Genomic DNA, 27,560 nt, shown 5'->3' with positions numbered 1-27,560 from the left:
GTTCTCCGCAAAGATTTCTCCAAGGACAAACCACCCTTCATCTATATGATAACCTAGGTATAATTACAAACCGGGCCAATCAAAGAGCATGCAGAATCAAGTGGCGAAGCTGCTGTAAGCACGCCACTCACTTTCGAGCCATCTTGAATAAGATAAAAGTGGCTGGTCGGTACTCAATACCTAGACAGGACTGGATTGGTCCAGACCAATTTACGGCTGTTTGCAACCAAGAACAATCATAACAGCATTCAACGAGGGAGGACATCTATGTGGAGAGAAGGTCAATATTAGTTGTGGCATTAGGCATGAAAACCACATCTAGAACATAAGGCTGAAAAAAACGGCTTGAATAAACAAAAACTATATATGCAAGGTTGAGAGATTGATTCATTTTTGTGAACGCCATGATCCAGGCTCTTATATTTGTTAGTTATCTGGTGACACATACGACCAATCATTCCTAGGTAATGTGTCGCATTCTACGACTGTTCTAGACTTCTACTACACTGGTTACAACCTCTCATATATTTCTGGACGCTCTGCGGGTTGGCCAAATTTGGCACCGGCCTCAGCAAAATAGCACATGATAAACTAGAGTTTTCCAGCCAGATCAGAACACGCAGAAAGAACACCGCCAGTCGCTCAAATCCTATCAAAAGATTTTGTGGAACCTATTGGAATCTGAAAGTCTCCATGATGAAGAGAATATTGAGCGCTGGTATCAATGTCTGGGTCGCTGATGTAGCCCCTAAAAATTTCTGGCCACTGCCTCTGAATATCCAACAGCACATGTCGAAGATCCGCTACAACCGTTTGATTTCTCTGGCCGTCCAGTTCCTGCTGCCAATTTGACTCGAATGTGAAAATTATTTGATGCAAGTTGGTTGGGTCATATGAATCAGGGCACGTAGACTGTAAATAATCAACCAAGATCTGCCAACGAGGCACATAATATGATGAAATAAGACCAGCCCATTGTTTAGAGGCATAGTCGCTGATTTCGCCATTCGGGCCCCAAAGTGTTATCTGGTTTCGGGCGTTGTATTCGTAGTACGCAGCAAGGGTTGTATTGCCATGCGCCCGCGATACGGCCTTGTTGATCCATTGAGCCAGCTGGAAACACTCATTTGTCCCAAGAACAGTGTCCAGTGACTGGAGCAAGTCAATGAGCTGTCGTCCAGCAGACACGATTGCGGGTACAGAGTAATTTTCGTTGTTGTAGAAGGAGATCAGCAGTTCATACCGAGGAATAAATGCATTAACAAGAACTTGACGAGTAAGGAAAATCAAGTCGTAGTTAAATGCAGGGTTATCCCACAAGGAGAGCTCCAACAATGCAGCCTCGTATGTCAGTGCCCAGGCTTCTACTACTAATTCAGGATCGTAGTTGATTGTAGTTGGGTGATGACCCTCCCGATTTAATAAACCGGATATACTGGGTTCGAGCTCCAGAATAGACTTCGGGACAGATGAAGATGCCAGGTTAGTGTTGTTGTATGCGGACCAACGTAAGATCTCCCAAGCATCGAACAGCTGCTGCGGCACATGTTGTGTTCCAGCATATCGAACCGTCACCCAGTCTTCGAAATATTGAGAGGTGTTGATAGGCGTTTCGGACCAGGCTTGATCCAAGAGCAAATCATACACTATTTCATTTCCTTCTTGCGACTCCATAGTATGACCAAAGCCCACCATACTTCCTGAGCTGGCTAACGCTGCTGTTGCATTTTCGGTGATGTTCATTATCTGTCCATAAAGTCCCATATTTCCTCCGTAATCATGCACTTGACACCAGATCCAGGGCTTGCCATAGTATGAATCCGTGAGTTGCCAGACAGGCTGAGACTCTGCGAACAAGTCCAGAATCAGCATGTCTGAATTGTTCTCAACCCCCGATAGATAGGCACAAATGGTCACGTTGTTCCAAAAAGTAGCATCTAAGAAGAGCCAGCTCTGCATCAGCCAAACCGCATCAGGGTCAGCGGCCTTCAGACTCTGTGAGGTTGTGCGAGAAATGTTCCGTAAATAGTCCGGATTCGAGGAGAATGGATTGTTCTCATTATACTGGTCTAGTGCATAGATGTGTGAGATATTACCATAATAAGCCTGCTGCTTAGAAATGGTACTCTTTTGCAGCAGTGCAAAATTGTCATCGAATGGCTCGAGAAATGTATCACACGTGTAATTAGAAGAGAAAACGTTCCATCGTGATCCCGGCACCACCTTGGCATTAGGGAGGACCCTGGTAATTGCCCTTGGAACAAAGCCCGTGAATGAAGGGAGAACGGGTGTTATCCCAAGCTCTACCATGCGTGCAAGGATCTTCTTCTGTAACTCGAATTGCGACTCGATCCACTCGTTAGGCAGAGGATCGCCCCAGAAGCCTTGTATGTTACCCAATCGATTCCATGCTTGAAAGGCGGGCCCTGTAAAGAATGTCGAGATCTCCGCATCAGTCAATCCAAGCTCTTTAAACACTTCCAGCAGGATCTTTTCATATCCAACCCAGGCTAGCGATAAATTGATTCCCCGGAGGGCCATCCAATCGAGCTGAAACTCCCAGTCGCTCCACGACCAGAAGGCAGCCATGTAATCGAAGGTCACTGTGAAAATTCTCAGTCAGTAACTAATTCGTGAACCAGTCACTACCATGAGGTCCATTACCTGTGTTGAAGTGGTACCGCCATTGAGCGACACTGGAACCTGTAATTGGTTGCTCGATTGTAGGCAACTCCTCAGGAGCAATATCCAGGCGATTCCCAATGAACCACCACATATCAACGTGGGCTACATCGGCTAAATAACGATGAAGACTAAAGCAGGGATTGAGTTAGCATCAGTAGGGAGCAGGTAAATACAGGCTTGTATCCGCCGTGTATAACATACCCATAAGATAAGGCGCTTAATGAATTCCCCTCAATTAAAACTGTGCCATTTTCTGGCGTGGATACAACGTATTGATCTGTAACTTGGTCGGTATGGTCTGGTGAGTTTTGGACCGTTTCGAGCGGCGAAAACTGAAAGCTGTCCGCGTGTTGGGGCATTCGACGCTTTACAAGGTCATATATGCCCTGGGCATAATCCGCACTGGCAGAGCCAGCGAACAAGAAATATACAAGCAACTTCGTAAAACTGCACATTGTTCAGGGCGACAGTGGCTTAAACAAGCGGTGCTGAAGGTAGCAATAGAGAAAAAACAAAGTCGATTCTGACTCGCATGGAGAGCTAGTGTTGGTGGTAGGCACAAATCTGTCGCTCGATTCGTATGCACTTTTAGCCCTACTGTTATGGGTCAAAATACACTTTGTAGAAGAACGAAAATTAATTGCAACGTATATCATGGACCTACTATATAACGAGCCAAATCATTGGTCTGATACTTATAGCCAGCAAAAGTTCAATTCTATTACAGTATTATAGGGGTACATGAGCAGGGTTGGAACGTCAAGAGCTGTATATACGAATGTGGCGAGTTATCAACGGGTGGTCTTTAGCACACAGCTCAGGAATCTAGATCTTTGTTTCATGGCCTAAAACATCAGATAGAAGAGATCCATGGTTTTTAAAATCTGCGACTAAGGACCAAAAGCAGAAAGCACTCCTATTTAGGGTTTCAAAGCAACTGTTGATACTCATGATACAACCATACTTACTGGAAATTACATGTCACTATGATCTAATGGTGACAGAAAATAGACCTGTGCGGCTCATAATATTTGTTGCTTTAATTATTGGGTTTAGGATAAAGAGGCTCTTGAAAGATCGTAGTGATACACAAAAGCCCATATCCCTTATTAAAAATAAGCAATCGCTAAGCCAGGTTGAGCTGGAGATCCAAGCATCAAACCGTAGAATAAAGATATTTGAGGATATTCCTCCACCTGAATATAGGTCCATGGGAGCACTTAGCCTCAGGCAACAGAATGATGCCATTAATTCTAGCTTAGTTAGTTTATTATATTTCCTGCATTTCTTTCTCATTTTTTAGTAATGAGAAGGGGAAAAAAAAGTAAAAAAAAATATAAAAAACATACAACAGTTGGGATTCGCTGGTGGTCACCCACCCAACTACTAACCAACCGGCGTGTGGCTTAAGTACGGCTGAGCGGACGGGAAGCCCTGTTTTCCACACCCTATGGTCGTATGTGCTGGCTATACTGAAGCATTGATTTATATGGGGCCTTTTTCTGGTCATTGAAGATGGCATTAGGGCATGATCCACGGATCTCTGTGAGATTTAGTCTGGTTTAAGTACAGATGAGCAGATGGGAAGCCCTATTTTCGTAAGTATGGCAGCCTATCCAGAGATTTTCATTCTTAAATAGACACACGACACACAGAGCACAACACGTTACGCGTCCCACTCAGTTTCTCAACAAAGCACCGCTCGGAAATACAGGATAGACCCAATTAGGGGACGGGTGCCGTACACTAAACATCAAAAATTCCGCTAACATACCGGTACTCTGTGCTAATCACGGGTAAACGGCAAGCCTTTAAGATCTCATGAGCCGCACTAATGATTACCATGCAGGAGCTAGAGAAGCCATGACAGGCAGATCACTATAGTTAGGACTTCGAGCCGATGATATGATCATTAACTCCCCTGCCTCGCACAGATGCCCGTGCCGCTGGCAAATGGATCATTTATCTCTCATGACCGAGCTTCAGATGCAATGCATGCATAGCGACATCCTTTAAAGATTGGATTGGACACCTCCTGTTTTCCTCTTCGCCATGTTTTACAGCACAGCTAGCTCATTGACCCTCCTCCTGCTACCACAATGACAGCCCCGACATTGACATTGCATGAACAGTTGAGCATCCCCGAGCCAGGCGAGAATGAGCTAGCGACGCAAATTGCGCAGTGTCCCAGCAATCCGCCGGTGTACGACGCACAAACCTTTCCAGATGGAGGTCTGAAGGCTTGGTTGAACGTCGTTGGCGGATGGTGCATTTTCTTCTCCCTCTTTGGCTGGGTCAACGGTAAGCAGATATCATCTGCTTGCCTACTTTTGCTAGAGGAACGCTCACCCGAACGTCTTGGATAGCATTTGGCGTGTTTCAAAACTACTATCAGGAAAATCAATTGAAGGATTATTCGGCCTTTCAGATCTCGTGGATCTCGTATGTTGACCCTTTTGCCCGGGTGATACGCCCTGTTTTGCTGAATCGTAGACTGGTTGTGACACGACAGGTCCATTCAGACATTTATTCTGTTCGGGGGAGGAATTATTGCTGGCAAGGTAATTGGACTGATAATGTCTGCCGGAACAGATAGCTGATCCTCAAGTTTCCAGTTATATGATAACTATGGCCCGAATGCGCTCGTCTTGCCGGGAGTATTTTTGCATGTTTCTGGCATGATGATGTGCAGCCTCTCTTTCCGAATACTACCAGTTCATTCTGTCTCAAGGTATCTCCTCTCTTCCCCCGTGCATCATTAAGGTGTCCAACCACGCTAGTGCTGACACCGTCGGACAGGCGTCTGTACCTGTATCGGCGATGCCGCATTGTTCACTGCTTCCCTCAGCACTTGTAGCACATGGTTCTATCGACGACGAGCCTTTGCCTTTGGGGTCCTCCTCACCGGAACTAGCATTGGCGGGGTGGTGATGCCGATCATTCTTGAACACTTATTGGGACGGCTGGATTTCGGCTGGGCTATCCGGATTTGTACCTTCATCAACTTGGTCCTCCTAGTGATTGCCCTGCCCACGGTCACATCGCGTCTACCCCCGCATCCGAAGCCCGTTTCATTGTGGTACTACCTGCGACCACTGAAGGGGATTCGTTTTCTGATGCTGAGCGCAGGGTGCGCGTTGTTCTACTTGGGTATGTATCTGCCATTCAACTTTATCATTGTCCAAGCACTGTATGAAGGCATGTCGCCCGCGTTGGCCGGCTATCTCATTCCAATTTTGAATGCGACAAGGTATGAGCAGTGGATTCCCGATCCCCATCACCGTCAAATGATTAACAGTGAGGCAATCATTCCAGTCTATTTGGCCGCATCATTCCTGGAATAGCTGCTGATATGGTGGGGAGGTTCAACACCATGGTGGCGATGTGTGCATTTGCCGGGATCATCGTCCTTGCGCTCTGGCTCCCAGGACGGGCGAACGCGCCAATTATTCTCTTCTCGGGTCTTTACGGATTTGCTTCGGGGGCGTTCATCTCCCTGATCCCGGCCCTTACGGCGCAGATCAGCGATATTCGAGAAATCGGTGTCCGATCTGGCACCCTATGGCTTACTGTTGCAATCGCGGCGCTTGTGGCCAGCCCTATTGGTGGAGCGATGGAGGTGCGCGATGACGGTGCGTTTGAGCAACTCCAAATTTTTGCTGGTGTGGTGATGCTAGTCGGCACGTCTTGCTTCGGGGTTGCCCGCTGGTATCTCAGTGGAGGGAACTTGGTTGCGAAGGTGTAGAACGGGGGCCACTGTCTTTGGAATTGGTAATACGATATGAAATAGAGGATGTATTTAGATATAACTGCGATACTGTCGCTACTCAAATTTTTATTTATTTCTTCCTCTTCCAGTACGACTGAACAGACAGGTTTGCCCTTTCAATATCAACATTCCAAAGGTTAGTACACAAGAGATATCCAATCTGTTATGCACAGCCATATTACCTTCTGTGGACCTAGATCTCGTAGATGCTACTAAAGAACTTCAAACAAAGATTGTGAGAACTACAGATCATAAGGCTGGCAGATTTGTGAAGCTCCTACTTGATAGAGGTGCCGATGTTAACTTCCAAGGTGGATACTTTGGCAATGCACTTCAGGTGGCTTCGTTTAAAGGCCATAAGGAGATCATGAAACTACTGCTTGATAACGGCGCGGGCATTAATATTCAAGGTGGACATTTCGTGAATGCGCTCAAGGCCGCTTCAGCTGGGAACCAGGAAGGGATTAAGGGACTGCTGCTTGAAAAAGGAATGGGTATGAGCATGCTATAGACCTCACCGCAATGTATGTGGACCCAATGGAGTGGCTAGGCGTAGCCAGGCGTGACTGAGGCCAATATGGTCAGGGATACAGAGCAGGCCGCGAGAGAAGGAGAATTGGGGGATAGTTGGGGTGGACAGACCTGGAGAGTAGGGTTCGGATCGACGGTCATATTGAGGAGGAACAAGACGTCACCCCTACTAATCATGTTTTGTATATACTGTAGTCTCAAGTCGTGTATTACCTCTCAATCTGCCTTTACACACAGTACACATCTATTGTGATTGCAGAAAAGACAAGTTGGGGTCGACCAAAGCATGACGTCGGCACACGTACAACAGCACCAGCGTTCCTCTTCGTCCTATGAACTGTTAGCACAAAGGAGCAAGCGACCATCACTGCAAGAAATAGCTTGGGATAAAACATACTCTCGGACCCATCAGGTTACCGTTTCTTCTATGACGCATGGACTCGTCCTTTAAGAGCGGTTTGTAATGCTGTTTCTTATGAAGGCTCCTACTTGAACCCGGCATTCGTCTTTCACGCCTTCGCCGGCGCTGCCGGATAGCAACGACGCTGTCTTGAATTGTATAGTGTTTTAGCAGCATTGCATAGGCTATCTCTCTGTGATTTATTCAGTGATATCCTGGCTTTCCTTTTCGCCCGATGATAGACTATACCTATGTTTTCTGGTGACGAAATTGCATCGGTTTTGATAATTACGAGAGTCTCTCCTGTGAGTTCCTCTTCTCGAAATATCCAGAAAGATTTCCTAGGCTGCTGGCAGAATCGGCCGACGAATATTGTCTTGCAACGAAACGGGACCTTGGGGCCGCTAAAAAGAGCACCGTACTGGAGGTGGATTGCTGATCAGGCACTAACCTTCAACTAGTTATCAGAGTATTAGGGAGATCGCCTCAGTTTTATAAGTTCCGCTGTCAACCGGAAGAAACACAATTTATCATGAATGCTCCCAAATCCCAATCACCTGCACGCACGGTCCCCTACCCCTCTTCTTGCCTGGTACCCTCTGTCGAGGCTTCTTTAAGCGATTCTCTAATCTTAATAATCTCTAATATACATGTTTTGGCACTAGCTTCTGCCTTCTGCTGTCTTATCAAGGCTTGCTTATTATATTACTACAGCTTAGATCTAATCTCTACTTGTAAGTAGCAAAGCTGCAAGTCCTTTCATTCTCTTATACATTTCAGTGGGATCTTGTCCTTGGATTTTCTCTCTCTCTGATTTTGAGGGCCTCCCTCATCTTTGACACTGCCTCTGGAAAATTATCATAGATGTAGGGTCAGGGTTATCAGGGTTACCAACAACCAAATCGAGAGCGAGCAGCCGACAGCCTAGTCTAGAAGTAGCCTAGTCTCGCCGGCCTTCCCTAAAGCCAAATTACTTAAAGTTACTTCGACATGAACACCCGAGGATGTCCTCATGTCTGTACACAGAAAACAGCACAAACAGGTGATTTCCAGGGCTTGCAGAAGATATCTACTGTATCTATATTTCAGTCTTTCACCACAGCGCATCTGTTATTCCTGGTTGCCTGCCTATGCTGTTTGTAACCGTATACTTGCATAACGCGATTTTTGTCATCCGTGTCACCCAACAACCAACAAGCCATAGAATCCACTCCCTCGAATCTAGAGAAAAAACAGCCGATGGATACGGGTTTAAGTTCTTAAATAGCATATTCATGAAAGATGGAAGTAAGGATATATATTTAGCCAGTGTGCCCTTTTCCCATAGTACTATGTTGGTAGAAACTATCGTGCATCATTCTCGGTTTTCCCCTGCAACTCGGGAGATCGAATTTCGCTCGCTTGGCTTCTGTCCCTGAACATAGCGTACATTCGTTCCAAGTGTTTATTTGTTTCCACCATGGGTCACTGGGCAATTGCTGCTGCTTTGGCAACCCTTTTGCCAGCCGGTAGTCTGGCATTGACATTGAGCAGCACCGCATCATCAGCCACGACTACAGCCGCCACCGCGTCCACCATTGTCACCTGTACCACAGGAATTCCCAACTTGATCGTCAACCCGTCCTTTGAAGATGGCTTCAGTAGCTGGGGGTTTGCCTCCGGTACCTCCGGATCCGTCGTCAGTGGACATGCGTCGGACGGCAGCTATTATCTCGCGGCCACTGACATACAAACGCACTCCGGCATCATGATCTACCAGTATGTCACCGGTTTCAAGGCAGGCATGACATACACAGCATCGTTGGACTGGTCCCTGTCGGCGCTTTCAAGTGGCATTTCACAGAGCTGCCACCTTTATTGGTATATGGACAGTTATGGCAGCACAATTGGCAGTACCAGTGCCACCCTCACGACTAACAGCATGGACTGGACCCATTTTGCTACCGTCTATACACCTTCCACCGATGGAACTCATTTGTTGGAGATCTATGCATTCTGCCAAGCTAGCGTCGCATCGTTCACAGGTGCTGCAATCAAGCTTGATAACATTAAATTAAGTAACGGCGTTGCGACTACTTCCTGCACCACCTCTACGGTGACCCCGACGGCGATCTCTGTGTTTTCGACCAGTTCCAGCGCTGCAGTACCGCCTACCGTCACTGCTAGTTCCTCTGCTGTGCCATCTATGATTTCTTCTTCGGCGGCAGTCTCGTCTTCTGCCGTTCCACCCGTCATTAGTTCTAGTTCGGCAGTACCATCCATGATTTCTTCTTCGGCGGCAGTCTCGTCTCCCGCCATTCCATCCGCCATTAGTTCTAGCTCTGCCGTTCGAATCCCGAGCAGCATCCCCTCCTCTTCCGCCGCCGTCTCTTCTCTGCCCAGCACCTCACAATCTGTGATCCCTCCGGCCCAGGCAACCAGCGGCAGCCCGACTAGCAGTATGCCCACCACACGAAGATGCTTAAAGTCGACCACTTTAACCAGTGTCCCTGTCGCAAGCCAGACTACTACCTCCGGGGACGACAGCCAACAATTCACCACCTCAACAGTCTTCAGCACACTCACCGCCACCATCACCGCTTGCCCATCTACTGTATCCGACTGCCCCGCAAACTCCCGCACTACGTATGTTACTACTGAGACCGTGGTGCTGTCCACCACCATCTGCCCCGTTACTGCGGTGGCACACACGACCTCTGTCCCTGGCTCTGGCTCTAGCTCTGGCTCAGGATCAGGCTCAGGATCAGGATCGGGTTCAGGCCCGAGCTCAGGTTCCACCTCTGGCTCAGGTTCTGGCTCTGGCTCTGGCTCTGGCTCTGGCTCTGGCTCAGGTTCTCTTGCAACAGCCGTCGTCAGTTCCTCGACCACTAAACCCACTGGCCCGAGCGCGACGAGTAGTGCCACTGGTACCTTGTATACTGGTGCCGGCTCAACAGAACATGTCAGTCTTCCAGGGGTAATTTCCTTGGTGGCGATGCTTCTGTATAGCATCTACTAGTAGTTTCTGTGCGAGTCCCAGGCGTTTGGTTTTTCTATGGACAATATTTTCAGTACTAGCCTGAAGTAATCAAAATAATAATAATAATAACATTGAATCCTTACAAGAGAAATATATATTTCCAGGTATATGCTAACACACATCATCCAAACTATACAAAGTTCTAAACTCAATAACGCCGGTGGAAATTTCTTACCTATTAGTCACGTAAACACAACTGAAGTGGCTAGATTCAAAGGATGCTACGCTGTCTGTCTATTGGTATGTTGCTTTGTATAGGCTTGATTCACTCCTGGCCTAGTGCGTACTTGCACGCGTACTCAGCTATGCATTAATTTCCATTTAGTCTTTCAAATTGATATAGTTAGTTACAGCTAAGTTACTAAGTTAAGTTACGTATATCATTTGATGACATACTCCGCATAACCGTTAACGTGGCTCGCTAACTTATACATAGTTAAGATCTGCATGTATCATACAAGTGTTTATATGAAACTAGATAGGTCTCAAATCCGATCCTCCATTCTACAGAGCAAGTTAGTTAACCCTCGCAAGAGACATTGGACCATTCAGGGGGACATCGCCGATACCCTAAGGGGAAAGAATCGTAAGCTAAAATATATTCTGACCAATTATATAACAAGCTTATTCAACACTAAACCATATTTAGAAAAGCCACAATAGAGCCTCAAACGCTAATCACAAATTCAGCCAATCAGAATGCTCAGTATATGAAACTATTGGACTGGGCGCCAAGCTTAATTTTTTCAAGCCTTACTACAGAGTAAATCCTTTAAGGCCTGTTCTAGATCCATCGCCGTCCAATCAACAACCTCAAATAAGTTGGTACTATGCCATTGTAGGACTTTGCGCCGCGATTAGGCAGGAGATTCCGAGAACTCTGCCATTTTCTGAAGAAAAGAGGGCGCTATTTTGTCTTACCCTAACATTTAAATAGGAACTCTCCACCATGTGATCTGATATTGATCCGATCTTCTTCTGCTTCTTCTCTTTCGCATTCGATACACTTACCTTACATTCGTTACTCGTCGATTTTAACTGAAGTCATTCGTTTAGTTCAGTCACGTTCTATTCATTCGTTCAATCACTTTACAAACATTATTTTTGTCCTTTAATTTTGACATATATAACTATTACAAATCAACATGCGTTCTACCACCGTCGCCATGGCTCTCTTGAGCTCTGTTGTCGCCGCTGATTCCGTGACCACAATCTTCCTTCCTTTCTTCGACCAGCAGCCGCTTGTTGCGTCTATCGTTGGCAGTGTATGTTTACCATTCTAGTGATCAGTTTTATTAAGTATGTGACGATTTTGCGATGCTAATGGTATCGGCAGGATGCCACTGCGACCACATACGCGATTGCATGCGCCCCCGGCACCGACTCCACCGAGTGCGGCATCCCTACCGGCTTCACTATGACCGAAGGACCCAAGACCATGGCACTCCAGATGGTCGACGGCGATAGGTCAATGTACGTTTTTCTCCCTACAAGGTCTGACTCTTGTAGCCCTGACTAATTATAAAAAAAACAAAACCAGTGCCTGGGCCGACCTCCACTGTGATATCAACACCAGCGCTTCCGAAGCCGTCTGCGTCGAAACTGTCGGTGGCGCTGAAGCGAACTTCCCCGGCACATCAACCACCACTTTGGAACCCTCTGACTACGCATCCGCCTGGATTGCTGTGACCGTTACAGCTGGCGCCGCTACTGGCGCCGCTGCTACCACCGCTGCCTCGGCCACCGCACCCACGGCTTCTGCGACTACAAAGGCCGCTGCTACCACCGCTGCTCATACCGGTTCTGCTGCCTCCACTACATCCGGTTTGTCGACTGTTGCTAGCTCTTCGTCTACTGGTACTGCTTCCGCCAAGGCTTCTGCTTCAGTTGTGAGCACCGGTGGTATGCCCCAAATTACTGGAAATGCGCAGTGGGCTATGGGTGGTGTTGCTGTTGCGATGGCCCTTGCTGCTTTGTAAAAATGCATGGTTTCGTGGCTGATATATACGTGTAAAGATATGCAATGTGAAATCGTTAGTCCATTTTATAGTCTGTCACGAGTGTGGATGGTGGCTGCATATATCTTGGAGCGTAAACTTGTATCAAAGGAATTTCAATTGAAGATATATACATCGAATCGTAAAAGTCTAGTACATTGAATGGGTATCTAGATGCAAGCAGTTGGGTGCTGTCTGCCTTTTTAGGGTGGAGATATATGAGAGTGGCTGTCCGGCTCGATCAACCCATCTCAGGAAATGCCGTGGCAATGGATGACACGGCCGCGAGTCGCTTCAGTCATTTCATACAATGACAGGTGCGTGGTGTCTCGCGGGGATATTGATTCATGAAGCATTTCGGCAACATGATATGTGTGTATGTAGCCTATACGTCTCGCGTTCGAATATTGAATGCAAAGATAGCATAGCGCAGAAATCAAGCAATCTTCCGTCCGACATTTCCAATACCTTTCCCAACAACACTGACAACAACATCACCCTCATGGTTCTCTCCAGGCGCATCTCGAATACCCCATCCAGCAGCTCCGAATTTAGTCAAATCGCGCGCAAATTGAACCATTGCTTCGTCTCCAATCACCTCTCTTCCAAGCTGTAATCGTCCAACATCCTCCGACCCCATGGCCATGAGCATTAACATCGTGGGCGCAGCTGCAGGCGCGACGCAGCCACCCTTTGAGATTGTTTCCAGTAATTGATATGCGCATTGTTTACCAATATCCTCGGGCGGTACACCTCCATCCGGCGGCGAAGCAATATCCGCAGAAAACAAACAACCAGTCGAAGACTCAGCGACAAGGAACAATCCAAAACCCAGACCTACCTTTTTCTTTCCGCCTGGGTTCGATTTCTCAGGCGCAGGAACAAGCGGTGCCGATGACGCATCAGACGCAATATACGTATCAGGCACCAGGGGATTAAGCACTCCCCTCGCAGTCTGAATCATACGCGCATTATTTGAGGCCGATACACCGGTCGAATACGCCACTCCGCGAACCGTCTTTATCCTTCCGGGGTTCATAAAATGCAACGTCTTCGGTAATCGCACCTGATGGCCAAAGACCAATTGCACCTCTCCACCACCACCTTTCCCATTGTGACCGGGATTCGATCGCTGCATTATGCGAAGCTCGATATTATTAAAGATTCCAAACATCTTGTATAACGGCAAAATCGCCATTCGCACCGCATCAGCCGAGATATCTCCCGTCGGTGTCGCAGAGGTAATCACACCGGGTCCCGTAAAGAGCACATTCATCGGGGCTTTGGAGAACGGTGCAAGAAGACACAACGGAATCAAAAAGTAGCTGATTCCCCGCGTACAATTCGACGGTATCTCATGCTTTATGACACCATTACTCGTCGTGCCCAATCCTGCGGCGCTGCCGGTAATCAAACCTGGCTTGTAGACCACAATGGTACCACTGTATGAAATCTCCATTTGGGAGCCATTGGTGATGGCTTCGAGAAGACGCAAGAATGAGATTTCGTGCGGGGCGAGACCGGGGTTTGAAGGTGAGTTGGAGCGGATTTGGGAGATCTGTACTGGTCTACCGGTGAGAGTTGCCAGGACGAGTCGGTATGTGAAGTTCTTTTGCGATGTGAGGCGCACGGGGGGTTGGGAGAGGGCCATATTGATGTTTATCACTAGAGATATAATTTTCGTTCTATGATAGAATGGCAAATTGATTTTCAAGTGCGGCTCCCGAGCCCCGTTATTCGAGGAGATTGGGAGAAGTTGAAGTTCTTGAAGTCTCAAGAAAATTGAAAAAGATCAAAATTTCAAAAAGGGTAAAGCTCGATGCGATAAGTGGCACGTGACCCGTTTATCGATAAGAGATGCGATTAGCATCATACAATATTTTTTTCTCGATTCAATTGATCTTGCAATGTGAATCATAGGATATTTATTCTCTTACAAGTTGCTGTTCTGAGTATTCGTATACCAATTCATAGACTCTTCGATCAATGCTTATCAATAGTTGTACTGGTGGAAGTGCGGAAGACTATACTTCTGATGGATCTCCATGAGTCACATAGTAGATGTAAAAGCTAACAAAGGAAATGCAACTCAAACCACTAGACATCCTTACGCCCTTGTATAGTAACTGTAGATATGGAGCGTACAATAATTGCATTAAGTGCAAGAAATAGAAGATTAATATCCTTAGTAATTCATGCTGTTGACGGAGATTTTCCCAAGACGGCAACCCCTCATCCGTTCCCCTCGTACATCATGCGCGGTTTCTAATCATCTTGATACAACTATATCAACTCCTTCAGGCTGAGAGAGTTTGTTGTGAACCATTTCATATGATCTTATATCCTCATATTTCTTTTTTCTAAAGAGACATAAAACGCCTACAAAATGCTCCCCCCATCCCTCAACATCCCCAAATGGTAAGCCATCTCATATAACGCAACAATGTCAACCATTTCAATGCGACTAACAACCAACAGGCTCGAAGCCAACTCCCACCTCCTCCAACCCCCCGTCAACAACTACTGCGTCTACCACCCTTCAAACTCCGCCGGTTACACCGTCATGATCGTCGGTGGCCCCAACGCCCGAACAGACTACCACATCAACTCCACGCCCGAATTCTTCTACCAATACCGAGGATCTATGCTGCTCAAAACCGTCGACACAGCCACCTCACCACCTACATTCGTTGACGTGCCCATCCACGAAGGATCACTGTTTTTGTTGCCGGCGAATACACCTCATTGTCCAGTCCGATTCAAGGATACGATTGGTGTGGTGCTGGAACAGCCGCGAGCGGAGGGGGCGGAGGATGCGATGAGGTGGTATTGCATGAGTGAGGAGTGTAAAGGGAAGGGAACGATTGTGTTTGAGAAGAGGTTTGTGTGTACGGATCTGGGGACGCAGGTGAAAGAAGTTGTGGAGGAGTTTGGCGCGGATGAGAAGAAGAGGACTTGTGAGAAATGTGGTGCCGTGGCTGCGGTGAGGTATGGGGAGGGTCAGGTTGTGCAGCCGTCGAGGTTTCCGGAGTGATTGCCTTCCTTGAGAGACGGTTGTTTGGGCTAGGAGACTCCTACTCATACTGATTTCAAATGTCATTCTTGTGGATAATTATGTATTAATACAGTAAATAATAGTTAGATAGAAGTATCACGATCAAGGCTTCCTTCATGCATAAGATATTAAACAGAGGGGAATGTCAAATAGTGTCAAAAGATGAAGGAAAGGAAGAAAAATCGCTAAGCCAGTCAGCAGGCTAATATAAAACCATGTAAAGAAAGGAAGAACAACTTTGTACAAGGGGAAATTAGCCCCCGTAAGGGCAACAAAAGGAAGGGAAAGGGAACGACAGAAAAGAACATAATATGCTCATGGCGACAGTCAGGCATCAGTATAATACAATGCGTATGGAAAAGATGAGATCCTTGTCGTCATATCGTGGCGTGTAACTCGTCCCCATCATACTTGATTAATCCTCAAAAGGACAATCAATGCTCTCGTGGCCATCTCGCTCGCACAACGCACACCATTTGCTTTCGTCAATAACTCCCGAAGCTTTGCCCGCTACGGGTCCCATGGAAGACAACATGCCTCCCATGCCATTCAAGCCTGGAAGACTTGTGTCACGACCTGTCCTCAGTGAAGGAGAGATAGCCTCCATAGGTTCTGGTTTCACTTCGGGTTGGTGACCAATCACTGGCGATTCCATTTTCTTTGGGATTTCTGCCGGAGCCGAAGCAATCACGTCGCGATGCGGCTTTTTGAACTCATTGTCATTGTGTTCATATTGCTGGTTCATAGAATCAGTGCCACTTGTGTTTGTGCCAAAGGTCGTACAGGTGAGGATGTCGTGGCCGTTGGTCTCACATATTTCACACCATAGCGAGCCGCCTTCGGAGGACTGATTATCAGAATCACGCAAATCATCATTGTCGTCTCGATGGTTAGAGAAATCTCGGTATGAGCTGATCGGCAGAGGTCCCGGCTCACCACTGCCCCTTGTTTCTTGCCAATCGTTAGGCACCACGGTCTTATCTGACAAACTATGACCGTGACTGACAGGATTGCTGCTACGGCTTCCTCTAGCAGAATGAGATGATTTCATCTGTCTTAACGGAGCAATAGTCACAGTGCCGCTTCGACTCCTTGATCCGTTCATCGAGTTTCGTCCTAGAGAGTTCCATCCTATAGAGTTGCGTGCTGGCGAGTTTCGTCCTGGAGAATCGCGTCCAAGAGGGCTACGATTCTGGCCAAGCTCTCTCTGTAGTTCGTCTATACGGGACGAACGAATCTCTGCGACACCTTCAAGTTCCTTGATTCGTTCTTCCAGTTGAGAAATACGTTCAGTATCATGGGACCTCGAGTCGCCATGAGACGTTCCATTTGTATTGAACATGGCTGGATTCACTTCGCCGCGGCTGAGTGAGTGGATGATGGCTTTTAGGCCTCGGATTTCATCGTCTTTTTGTTCCAATTCACGACCGTTCCATCGCCCTTCAGCATCCTTCAATGCAGCGGCGGACTTTTCTCGTTCCTGTTTCAATTCCAATTGTGCTCGTTCCACCTCACCACGTAAGAATTCAACTTCGCCACGCGCTTCTGCTTCACCCCGTCGTGCATCTTCCAATCCTTCCTCTAATTCGGAAACCAGCTCCTCCAATTGTTTCAATTGTAAGGCAACCGCCTCTACATCCTCACCACGATCTTGTAGTTCCCGATTCTGCTGCATGAGCTCGTCTAAGCGCTTTTCGTAAACCCTTTCTGTTTCTGTAGCTGCAACTTCGAGGGTATCCAAGGTACTTCGGAAATCAGCGCGGTGGCTGTCAAACTCCGCCGTAAGCTGCGCGATCTTCTCGTTCTTTTCTCGTAGCTGGGCCCGAATTGAAGCTCCGTCTTGTCCCTCAAGTTCTGTGATGCTCTGCTGTAACTCCGTTAGAACCGAGGCTTGATCGTCCAGCTGTCTATCACGAGCTTGAAGCTCTTCTTCCAGTGACTTGATCTTCTCTTGCAGTGCTTGTATCTCTTGGCTACCAGCGCCACGACCACTGCTGCTCGGTCTCCCAATTGAAGGCCTTGACAGTGTCGGGATTTCGTCGTCGTCCACACTGAGTCTGGAAGAAGGTCGATTCGACAATCTGGAAGAGGGTTTTTGAGGGCTACGTGGAAAGCCGTTCGGACCTAGCGAACCGGCTGACATTGGTTTGGGAACAGTAGCAGATGGACTTCGTAGGGCGCCAAAGGTTAATTTGGTCGATGGTGCACTTCGTGGAGACTCAGGACGAGGTAGAGATGGACGACGCACTTTGGGGCGAGCCACCGACGGTGGGCCGACGGATTTGCTGAAATTTGTCACCACAGACGGACGAGACGGAGTTGGCGGCGTGACGACGTTTCTCTTCGTGACATATTTCGAGTTATTAATGGGCACGAAGATGCCAGCACCGGGAACGGTCGTGTTGAAATAGCTTCGTCCATCGACATCTCCATTGTTCTTTCCCCTGGCCGCGTGTTCGGTGGCCAGTTCTATTCCTGCAAAACGACCTGGTTTCCCATCCACGACTCCCAAAAATCGAACTGTACCATACATGCCTCCGGGGACGTTTACCTGGTCCCCGACCCGGATTTCGTCGGAGGCAGCCATTGTGATAATGTCGGCCGGTCGACTTTTTCTGTGAATCCGTTCGAGGCTTTGTAACTGGATGATGTCCGTTCGGACGAGAAAAGAGAAGCCGCTGCCAGTACGGAGTATATATTTCGCAAAGGAAAGTGTTGCTCGATTTGTAATCGTTCTTTGTCTAAAGAAAAGGGAGTGTCGGTTCAGGAGTCCAACGAGTCGAGCTGGTGGGGGGTGGGTTCGGGTCCTTCAAGCATCGACGGGACACAATCAAACCAGAGTGATGCTCAGCGGCACTGCATCCTGCGTAACAGTAAAAGATTGATGAAATTATGATTGAACAATAAATAACTGGAATGTAATGGTTCCAAAGCACAGTCAAAGGCGCTGCGAGAGAGTGTGTGTGGCAGTCCTTGCTTGCATGAATGACGAAGCAGATGAAGTCAGTCTGTTGTTGTCGGATCTCCGAGAGATAAATTATGAGATGTCCGCGCGCAGCCAATGAGAACGAGTCTCCACGTATATTAATCTGGCATTTTCCTTCGCATGCAACCCTTTTTCCATTCCCTTACGAAATAAAGGGGTAACGAGTAGGCAAGGACGGGCGTGATGTACATTTAACGGTATTCATAAGTAAGAAATTATAGACAGATTATAGAAAGAATAGAGAAATAGAAGGCATTTTAATGTTTTGATTTACCGTGTGGGAACGGGCAGGAACCATGGATGCTTGCTCCTTCCTGCTGAGGAAACATTCTACGAATGACAGGCGCTATCCTAGTTAACCCGCCCGAGCTGCTCGCGGATCTCGCATACGTCTTCACCTGACTACCTCTAACAGACATAATCCAACTACCTTTTACATACAGATATCTCTCAACAAAGCAATGTGCCAGTACTCGATGCATTGCCTGAATTGTTGATACCACGTCTATATATGATCAACGGGATATTCTAACGCAGCTTACTTGATACCTGCGATCCACTGCACGGGAAGCTCTGGAAGCTCTCGACTCCTGCGCATATTCGATTCATCCCAACGAGCAACAAGACCTCGACGGCCCGATCGGAAATCGATTGCATCCCAGCCGAAAGTACAATAGTCTCGATTATATTACACGATGGCGCAGTACTTTTTTGACCTTCTTTACACCTTCACGGATTGCATGTGCTGCTTTCCTAGTTCTCCACAGCTGAAAATCAACAACCGTAGCTTCAAGCTACTCCGGCTACTGGGTGAGGTAGGCAGAGATTCCTGCACTGAGAGGTTGGTGAATTCGACCTAACTGTTTATTGCTTTTTAGGGAGGGTTTTCCTATGTCTACTTGGTCCAAGACAAAAGTACCTCTGAATTGTTCGCCTTGAAGAAAATACGATGTCCATTCGGCCAAGAATCCGTGTCGCAAGCGCTGAAAGAAGTGGAGGCGTACAGCCTTTTCACACCGAATCCCTATATTATTCAGTCTTATGACCATTGCGTGGTGAACGAATCAGCGAACAAATTCCGAGGTGGTGACGATTCAAGTTCCAAAACTGTCTATATTCTTCTTCCCTACTATCAGCGCGGCAACCTCCAAGATGCCATCAACGCGAACCTCGTCAATCATACCAGTTTCCCCGAGAAGGAATTGATGACGCTTATGCTGGGTGTTGCCAAAGCCCTGAAAGCTATGCATCAATATAGAGTGAAGAGTGGTTCTGCATCTACCCGTCAAGCCAGGGGTGTGCGGATAGAAGGGGAAGAAGCGGATGAAGAGCTGTCGAGGAAAGTTGGAAAACCGAAACGAAGAAATACGCATGGCATGGATGAGGATGTTGAGCAGGAACCGTTGATGGATGATGAGGTGACTCGCAGTCAGGAAGGTGTGGGTGAAGGAGAATTCCGACCTTATGCCCACCGAGATATCAAACCTGGTAAGGTTCCTGACTGGATGATGTGTGGCTCTGGCTAACCATATTCTCTCTTAAGGAAACATTATGATTGACGACGACGGAAGAACGCCAATTCTGATGGACTTGGGCTCCCTTGCCCCAAGCCCGATTGCAATTACGTCACGATCTCTCGCCTTGGCAGTACAAGATACGGCGGCAGAGCACAGCACGATGCCATACCGAGCACCCGAGTTATTCGACGTGAAGACTGGCTCCATCATCGACACCAAAGTCGACATTTGGTCGCTTGGCTGCACCCTTTATGCCTGCTTAGTCGGCAAAAGCCCGTTCGAAGCCCGAAGCGAGGAAACCGGAGGTAGCTTGAGCATGTGCGTTCTAGGTGGTGATTGGCGATTCCCAGATGAAAACGCTAGCAGTGCTAAAGGAAAGGCCAAATCTAACACTCCTGCTGCATCCGGATCGTCACAGTCTTCTGGCGAAGGCGGGATCAGTGAGTCCGTCAAGGATATTGTCCGGAAATGCCTGCAGGTTGAACCTGCTGAGCGGCCGGATATTGATGAGCTCATTCAACTCATTCAAGACGCGATCAAGTCATTACCTGACGGACCGGAGTAGAAAATTACTTGTTTGGATTAATCCCCCTTTTCTTCAATTTCCCTTGGATGTCTAACTTCTCCATTTTCTGCCATGTGATATTACTTTGGTATTTGGTGTTCTGGATTCGTAGGGTTTAATTGTACATACGTCACGTTGCCGTTTCACATCAAGCAATGAACTATATAATCACTGCCGACGCATAGTTAATCCATTAGACTGAACTTATGTAGAGTAATAATTGTCTACACTGTAGTGACTGTACGTACGGGGTTCTAACTAACTAGCTTACAGTGAAGACGTCAGCGTGTGGAGCAGCTCCTCCCCGACAAAAACAAGATGGCGGATAATCGCGGTAGCAACTCTCTCTTTTCGACCTGGCCCACTTGTCATCCCTTCCATTAGGGATTTTCCCCCCATCGCACTTTGTATATCTGCTTATCGCCTCTTTTATGTGAATACCCAAATTTGCTTAGTGTCAATCGAAAGGATTGTTATACAACGACCAAGCGCATATGCTGCGCCCGACAGTTTCGACAGTATCGCAACAATCGCTGAGAGAAGCTAGGACAAAAGCGTGTATTCGCGACTCGCACAACGGCATAATATGCGAATTGCGAATGAACTAGGATATCTTGTTTCGTCCATGCTAGGGTTGGAAAAAGGAAAGGATATTGCATATACGCGCCAATTCTGCAATCGGCGCACACTTTGTGGCTACCAGCGAAGATGTTGCTAGCTACAAGGTCCTTGGCAGTGCCGGACGTCTGCATGGGGCGGCCAACCCTTGTACAAATAATTTCGATTTCTTCTAAGTTCTGCACTCAAGATCATGCGCTTCGTCGCACACCACGATCCCTTCGATTGAGCCGGAAATTCTCGTCGTCGTCATCGTCACAATCATCACCATCATCGCGCATATCCTATAGAGTCGCTGGATCATGTTCGGCCAAGGGCCGCCGCTTCAATCCCGAAAAACATACCTACAACTTCGAGCCTACCATACACGAAGCAATTGGGGTCTCACTTGACAATATTGGCGAGGGAAGATCCCGACAAAAGAGGCCGGCAAGTGGTGAAGATGCGTTTTTCGCAAGCAGAGTCGGCGCAGTGGATACCGGCGCCATTGCATTTGCAGTAGCCGATGGAGTAGGAGGATGGGCAGAACACAAGATCGATCCTGCCGATGTTTCACACGGGCTGTGCACGTATATGGCACAGCATGCGTTGACGGAAGAGGCGAGTCAGCGCAAGTTACGGCCAAAGGAGCTTCTCCAGAAGGGATACGACTCTGTAGTGGCGGATGAGAGTATTACTGCAGGTGGAACTACGGCGTCGGTTGGAGTTGCGCTGACGAGTGGAACCGTGGAATTGGCGAAGTATGTACCATTCTCGATTCAACTGGATTGACAACTTGCTAATTTAGCTATTCGTGTTTCAACAGCCTTGGAGATTCAGGGTCAGTACTCTTTCGACTTGGTGCGGTTCATCAGTACTCTGCGCCGCAAACACATGCGTTTAACACCCCATACCAACTGAACATTATACCGCGACGAATGCGCGAACAGGCACACATGTTTGGCGGTGTATATTTCGAAGATTCGCCGCGAGATGCGGCGGTATCTACGCTGTCCATGCAACATGGGGACGTTCTCGTCCTCGCAACGGATGGTGTATTTGATAACCTGAATAATCAAGATATCTTGAAAATAGTAACGGGCCGAATGCTGGCCACCGGTGCATGGAAGGAGAGTTCAAAGAACGCTGCTATTTGCCCGTCTGAAGAACTGCAGGCATTAACGCAGCCCGGCGGATTGCATCGACAGACTCCATCTTCTCCGTCATCTTCTCCCTCCTCAACATCAATCCCTCCAACCCCCCACCACAAAAGCCACCACACCCTCCAAGCCCTTCTAGCAGCATCAATAGTCGGAGAAGCAAAACTAGCCAGCGTCGACATGCGACGAGACGGGCCTTTTGCTAAGGAAGCCCAAAGATACTATCCCGGTCATTGGTACCGGGGAGGGAAAGTGGATGATATATGCGCACTTGTGATTGTTGCCATAGAAGGTTGATTGACCAGATAATGTATATATAATCGAGATACCAATTGAATAGCAGAATATAAACAAGATCAAAGATGAAATCGAATCTGGGGATGAGAGAGAGAGAGAGAGAGAGAGAGAGAGCGAGAGAGGGTGGAGAAGGACGTACTCACCGGACATACCGGTACAATCCGATTGTCGGATTTTCAAACATCTAACAAGACAAACACCCTCAACAACCAGAACCAGACCACTTTTTTTTTTTTTTTTGCATCATTCAACGCTTTTCTAAGCTTTAATTATGGACCCAATACAATCCTTAGACAACATCGACCCTCGTGTAGCCTCTGAACTGCTCTACACCGGCAGCAGCCCCGCGTGGACCTGTGTATCAGACCCCCGATTCTGCTACTTCCTCTACATCCCACGCAACTACTACACTCTCCCCGCAACACCGCAGTCCTTGAATCTGATAGTCTTGCTTCATGGCAGCGGCCGCAACCCTTACACCTTACGCCGCGAATTCTCTACTTTTGCAGAAACCCATTCCTGCGCTTTACTTGCCCCATTGTTCCCCGTGGGACTGATTGATCCACAGGATACGGCGAATTATAAGTATATCACGTACAAGGATGTTCGATATGATCAGGTGCTGTTGTCCATGATTGATGAGGCCGCCGCTAGGTTTAGGAGGATTGATACGTCCGCATTTTGTTTGTATGGGTATAGTGGTGGCGGACAGTTTGTGCATCGATTTGCGTATTTGCATCCCCGGCGAGTGCGCGCGCTGGCCTGTGGTGCGCCGGGGACGCAGACTTTTCTCAATTTCTCGCAGAGGTTTCCGGATGGAGTGCAGGATTGGGAAGAAGTGTTTGGTGCGCCGCTGGATATAAAAGCGGTGATGGGCATTCCGTCCATGTTTGTGGCCGGGGATCAGGATACGGATATCTTTTATGCGATGGCTAGAGGGAGGATCAGAGAGGATCAAAAGGATGACGAGGTTGCTATGGCGAAGTTTAAGGATGGGAGGTATGGAGCGACAAATCGGTTGTGTGAGAATTGGGTGCAGGTGGGAGTGAGGAGTTGTGTTATGGTTAGTGTTGAGGGGGTGAAGCATGAAGAGAGGCCGATGTTGGAGTCTGTGAAGGGGTTTTTTGAAAAGTTTGTTAGTACGTGAGAGTACAGAATGAAAAAGTCAATTGTAATACAACCTTAGAAGATTCTATCATACGCATACTACAGCTGCTGCTACTACTACCTCGTCAGAAGATCGAGCAAAAGTTTAGAGAGTAATGGTATCACAATCCAATTCAGTATATAATAAATCTTCTTTAAACATTGTCCCAACTTCCAGAGTCTAAGACAAGACATGATCCCTCGGATCATTCATTGTAGTAATAACCGTAAACCAAAGCAGAGAGACGTATTAGCACACAATATATTGTAGGATTTTCTCTTTGAGAAAGAAAATGTAAAACGAGGCCACCGAATTTTCCCCGATATAACCCAGTCAATCGCTTGAAAATGAAAGACACACAAAACACGCTCCATGCTCACTCATGTCATGCCAGAACAAAAAAAATAAAAACCATGATATCAATGTAAGATACAGATGATGAAGAAGGGAAGAATTATTCAGGTGATAAGATGGTATGAGACTTTAAACACATAAGCCATCTTGTCTGTTGTAGGGCGGCTCCTTGTATGACATCAATTCATCAATATCGAACCCATAATCTTCCTGAGTGACCTCCGGCAGAAGCATAGCTGGCTGACCCATCAGACGGTTAGAGCTGTCCGGAAGCCAGGGGCCACGCTCTTCCTCGGTTGCGCTGAAGACACCTTCAATCCTCCTGAGGCTGACAACATCGAGGTCAGTCGTGTAGGCATTCCGATTTGTGCCGTCGCCGGCTCCACCGGGGAGAGGGACGCGGACCTCGAATTCGTTGTCGAGCATCATTTCGTCTTTCCAGAGACGGCGGGGACCGTCATAGGCGCAGAGGACTCGCTTCTTGGTCTTCATCTTGGCGGCTGGTGTGCCCCATGATTGAGGGTAGCTGTTTCTGTTCCCTCGTCGTCGGGTGATGGCGCGAGGCTTATTTTTAGAGACCGCGCTGTTGGCTCCCAGGACAACTCGAGAGGATGATTTTTGACTGTTGGACTTTGATAGCGAACCTTTGCCGGAACGACCATCTTTGTTGAGATTATTAATGTTTGATTCATCAGCGTCATCAGCATCGTCAGCGTCGTCATTAAGTTCATCCTCGTTATATTCATCACTGCCCACGGGGCTAGCTGTATCCAGCAGCTTGTGCTTCTCCATGGTCAACTTGACATCCTCATCGTTAGCGACTTCGGCCAATCGTTTCTGGTTGATCGCCTCGCTGGGCTCTTCCTGTTGAACAACACGAAGAACACAGTCGTCCAAATGCTCGTAGAAGTCTTGAGCATTGCTGAATGTAGCCGAGCAAGTAGAACATTTGCCGGTGGCATCTTCGCTGTATCCGGGGAGGGGCTTTTGCTGTTCCACTGATGAGGATGTAGGACTCCTCTTGCGGCAGTTTGGGGCAGTCTGTTCCACGCCGTGGACAGACATGAGATGACGCTTGAAGACATCGGCGCGGTTGAAGCTCTTTTCAGCCGCTGATCCGGAGCCGGGACAGAAACCACATACCATTGTCCCTTTATAATGGGTCAAAGTATGTCTGTTCTTGTCATATTTGCGCGCAAAGCCCTTGAGGTGGTATTCACAGTTGAGGATGGGGCACTTTTCCGGTCGCTCGCTCTGGTGAGTCAACATGTGAGCCTTGAGATCCTTGAAGGATCGGCCGCAGTCAGGCCAGGGGCATCGTCGTTTTTCGCGGCCTTCATCTTCTACGTCGGTGTTGCTAGCTGCTGGGCTTGGGTGTGAGCGGGGGGAGAGAGAAGAGATGATTGATGTTTGTCGTTCGTAGACACTGCCTGCGACGCTAGAGCTTCGGGCGTGCTGTACGCCGAGATAAGGGGATGAGGTGTTCATTTGAGGGATATGCGCCAAACCAAGGTTTTGGTGGCTGGGCATGGGAGAGCCAATCTGAGCAGGGGAGACGAAACCAGATGAGTGACCCATGACTTGGTGGTCTTCATAAGGCATGGATGTAGGAATGGGATGGTGGATGGCGGAAGGATCTATGCATGTAAGCGGATTTTTTTTCTCTCTCAGGATCTGCTGAAAGAGCAACGTACCAACTGTGGGAAATTTGGCAGCAGCGCCAAAAGTAGAATCTCCCTCCATGCTGGCCATGGGGTAGTCGATCTCGGGCATCATCATGGGCATGCCCAGCAACCCATTAGCAGTATCAATCCATGATTCCTGGAAAGTGTGAGCAGCGCCGGAGTAGGGAGAGCCCATGGCTGAAGAAGAAGCACTAGCAATAGAAGGAGCGGAAGCAGCGGAATAGTGTGAAGCGGCCATGGAGGGAGGAGAGTTAGCGCCAGCAGGGTAGAGCATCTGTTGGTGTTGTTGCTTCTGTTGGAATTCCATGTCTGGAGTCTGTTCTGTCCACGACGATGAAGATTCGTAGAAGGTCTGTTGTTGGTATGAGCGGACATGCTCTTGAGGCTGGGAGTGTAGGTTTTGTTGCATGGTGGAAAAACCGTATGAATCCATGAGTTCGGGATCTAGAGCGAGTTGGTCTTGAGAGAAGAAAGGGAATTGTTGTTGACGGGAAGACTCTAAAGCCATCATATTGGCGAGGCGTGGTGTGAAGCGAACTGTCGCCTCGTAATGAATTCTGAGTAGGAAAGGCTGAAGAAGTGAAACCGGTTAGGTTATCTAATAAGAAATGTAAAATTAGCCCGGGATGCTTGAAACTTTGGCGCGGGCGAAGCATACCAACTCCTGCTAGCAGAGAAGAGGGTTGTCGAAGAGGAAGAATGTAATGCAATCGAATTCTGTTTGATTCACCATGCAGTTTGTTGCGATGATAATTTTTGCTTGACGATTTTTATGAATTTTTGAGTTTTGTTGTAGTTGCGGGAAGAGCGGCGCGGGGAGAGAAAGGTATACAGAGCTGCCGGCAATGGGGTTCTTAAAAGAATAAGGCAGACACGAACAACAGGAGGGGGTATAGACAGGACAAGACAAGACGAAGAACAAATACGTCTTATATAGATAATGTCTTTATCTATAAGAAAGTCAGGTAAGAAGAAGAATTCTGGTGAACGATGAAGAATGAAGAATGGGGGTGACGAGAGATTTAAAACCAAAAAGCACGGGAGATAGACGGCGGAGGGAAGGATAATTTAAACTGTATGGCTACTTTAAGTGTTGTTAAGCAAAGCGGGTTTACTGGTCGATGATTTGATTGCCCTACGGACTAAAAGTTGTTCTCCCAGTGTACTGGGCCCCCCAGTCAGGGCTGGGCAATTTATTTTAATTTGACAAGCCCAAAAGCAAACAACTCATAAGCATCCTTATTTGACTACGCAGTGAGTACACTAAGAGCGCTAGTCCAGACTACGGAGTGCTTTGCTAGTGTCATACTACGGAGACGTAGTGAGCGACTGTAATAAAAGCACACTAACTGATTACTTACTCGGTACAGTGAGTGGATACCGAACGCATTAGACGGACCGGGGTTAATTTAGCGTGGACTTTTGCCAGTGGAACCAGGGTGGATCCGGGGGGCCCGGGTGAGGATCCACACCCTCTTTTCTGTAACCAAGGCTGTACTACGTAATTTACGTCTGTATGTACGTATGTATGTATGTATGTTTGTATGTATGGTACGTACAAGAGCCCATGCAGTTGCAAACTGGACCGGCCTGCGAGAACGAGAACGAGACCGAGGTGTGAACAACCCACTTGGCACTCTGGCGTATCATACTGTAATCCCTAGGGATAAATACAGCAAGACTAAGCCTCGACTAAACGCCCAGCTCGGAAATTCCTGGACTTGTCTAAAAGTAGAAGGCCCCAGGCACTGCCAGACTGACCAAGCCTCCATGCCCTACCCAAAGGTATCCATTGA

The 27,560-nt window shown here is 47.7% G+C and overlaps 11 protein-coding genes across 11 annotated transcripts; 7 read left to right on the top strand and 4 right to left on the bottom strand.

Annotated features, from left to right (window-relative positions):
* Positions 1–642: 642 nt before the first annotated feature.
* On the bottom strand, positions 643–3,140 carry EYB26_007753 (uncharacterized protein; the record flags this gene model as incomplete). The annotated part of the gene is made up of 3 exons (XM_054267014.1): positions 643–2,603; positions 2,665–2,813; positions 2,887–3,140. The coding sequence occupies 3 exons, from the start codon at positions 3,138–3,140 to the stop codon at positions 643–645; spliced, it is 2,364 nt and encodes a 787-aa protein (XP_054122989.1).
* Positions 3,141–4,784: 1,644 nt separating this feature from the next.
* Positions 4,785–6,965, top strand: EYB26_007752 (uncharacterized protein; the record flags this gene model as incomplete). The annotated part of the gene is made up of 9 exons (XM_054267013.1): positions 4,785–4,986; positions 5,052–5,127; positions 5,198–5,246; positions 5,301–5,342; positions 5,401–5,416; positions 5,485–5,935; positions 6,001–6,415; positions 6,476–6,590; positions 6,652–6,965. The coding sequence occupies 9 exons, from the start codon at positions 4,785–4,787 to the stop codon at positions 6,963–6,965; spliced, it is 1,680 nt and encodes a 559-aa protein (XP_054122988.1).
* Positions 6,966–8,844: 1,879 nt separating this feature from the next.
* On the top strand, positions 8,845–10,383 carry EYB26_007751 (uncharacterized protein; the record flags this gene model as incomplete). The annotated part of the gene is made up of 1 exon (XM_054267012.1): positions 8,845–10,383. One exon carries the CDS (start codon positions 8,845–8,847, stop codon positions 10,381–10,383), a length of 1,539 nt encoding a protein of 512 aa, XP_054122987.1.
* A 1,166-nt stretch (positions 10,384–11,549) lies between these two features.
* On the top strand, positions 11,550–12,383 carry EYB26_007750 (uncharacterized protein; the record flags this gene model as incomplete). The annotated part of the gene is made up of 3 exons (XM_054267011.1): positions 11,550–11,669; positions 11,741–11,877; positions 11,945–12,383. 3 exons carry the CDS (start codon positions 11,550–11,552, stop codon positions 12,381–12,383), a joined length of 696 nt encoding a protein of 231 aa, XP_054122986.1.
* Positions 12,384–12,837: 454 nt separating this feature from the next.
* On the bottom strand, positions 12,838–14,052 carry EYB26_007749 (uncharacterized protein; the record flags this gene model as incomplete). Its single annotated transcript, XM_054267010.1, has 1 exon — positions 12,838–14,052. One exon carries the CDS (start codon positions 14,050–14,052, stop codon positions 12,838–12,840), a length of 1,215 nt encoding a protein of 404 aa, XP_054122985.1.
* Positions 14,053–14,787: 735 nt separating this feature from the next.
* On the top strand, positions 14,788–15,435 carry EYB26_007748 (uncharacterized protein; the record flags this gene model as incomplete). The annotated part of the gene is made up of 2 exons (XM_054267009.1): positions 14,788–14,819; positions 14,880–15,435. 2 exons carry the CDS (start codon positions 14,788–14,790, stop codon positions 15,433–15,435), a joined length of 588 nt encoding a protein of 195 aa, XP_054122984.1.
* Positions 15,436–15,871: 436 nt separating this feature from the next.
* Positions 15,872–18,043, bottom strand: EYB26_007747 (uncharacterized protein; the record flags this gene model as incomplete). The annotated part of the gene is made up of 1 exon (XM_054267008.1): positions 15,872–18,043. One exon carries the CDS (start codon positions 18,041–18,043, stop codon positions 15,872–15,874), a length of 2,172 nt encoding a protein of 723 aa, XP_054122983.1.
* Positions 18,044–19,137: 1,094 nt separating this feature from the next.
* On the top strand, positions 19,138–20,524 carry EYB26_007746 (uncharacterized protein; the record flags this gene model as incomplete). Its single annotated transcript, XM_054267007.1, has 3 exons — positions 19,138–19,257; positions 19,321–19,930; positions 19,986–20,524. The coding sequence occupies 3 exons, from the start codon at positions 19,138–19,140 to the stop codon at positions 20,522–20,524; spliced, it is 1,269 nt and encodes a 422-aa protein (XP_054122982.1).
* Positions 20,525–21,232: 708 nt separating this feature from the next.
* On the top strand, positions 21,233–22,578 carry EYB26_007745 (uncharacterized protein; the record flags this gene model as incomplete). Its single annotated transcript, XM_054267006.1, has 2 exons — positions 21,233–21,882; positions 21,948–22,578. 2 exons carry the CDS (start codon positions 21,233–21,235, stop codon positions 22,576–22,578), a joined length of 1,281 nt encoding a protein of 426 aa, XP_054122981.1.
* Positions 22,579–23,209: 631 nt separating this feature from the next.
* On the top strand, positions 23,210–23,834 carry EYB26_007744 (uncharacterized protein; the record flags this gene model as incomplete). Its single annotated transcript, XM_054267005.1, has 2 exons — positions 23,210–23,717; positions 23,791–23,834. The coding sequence occupies 2 exons, from the start codon at positions 23,210–23,212 to the stop codon at positions 23,832–23,834; spliced, it is 552 nt and encodes a 183-aa protein (XP_054122980.1).
* Positions 23,835–24,208: 374 nt separating this feature from the next.
* On the bottom strand, positions 24,209–26,275 carry EYB26_007743 (uncharacterized protein; the record flags this gene model as incomplete). Its single annotated transcript, XM_054267004.1, has 2 exons — positions 24,209–25,716; positions 25,774–26,275. The coding sequence occupies 2 exons, from the start codon at positions 26,273–26,275 to the stop codon at positions 24,209–24,211; spliced, it is 2,010 nt and encodes a 669-aa protein (XP_054122979.1).
* Between the last annotated feature and the right edge of the window lie 1,285 nt (positions 26,276–27,560).

The sequence above is a fragment of the Talaromyces marneffei genome, chromosome 6 (assembly GCF_009556855.1).
Source record: "Talaromyces marneffei chromosome 6, complete sequence".
Taxonomy (NCBI): domain Eukaryota; kingdom Fungi; phylum Ascomycota; class Eurotiomycetes; order Eurotiales; family Trichocomaceae; genus Talaromyces; species Talaromyces marneffei.
The sequence above is the reverse complement of the archived record's forward strand: the minus strand, read 5'-3'. Positions and strand labels throughout refer to the sequence as shown.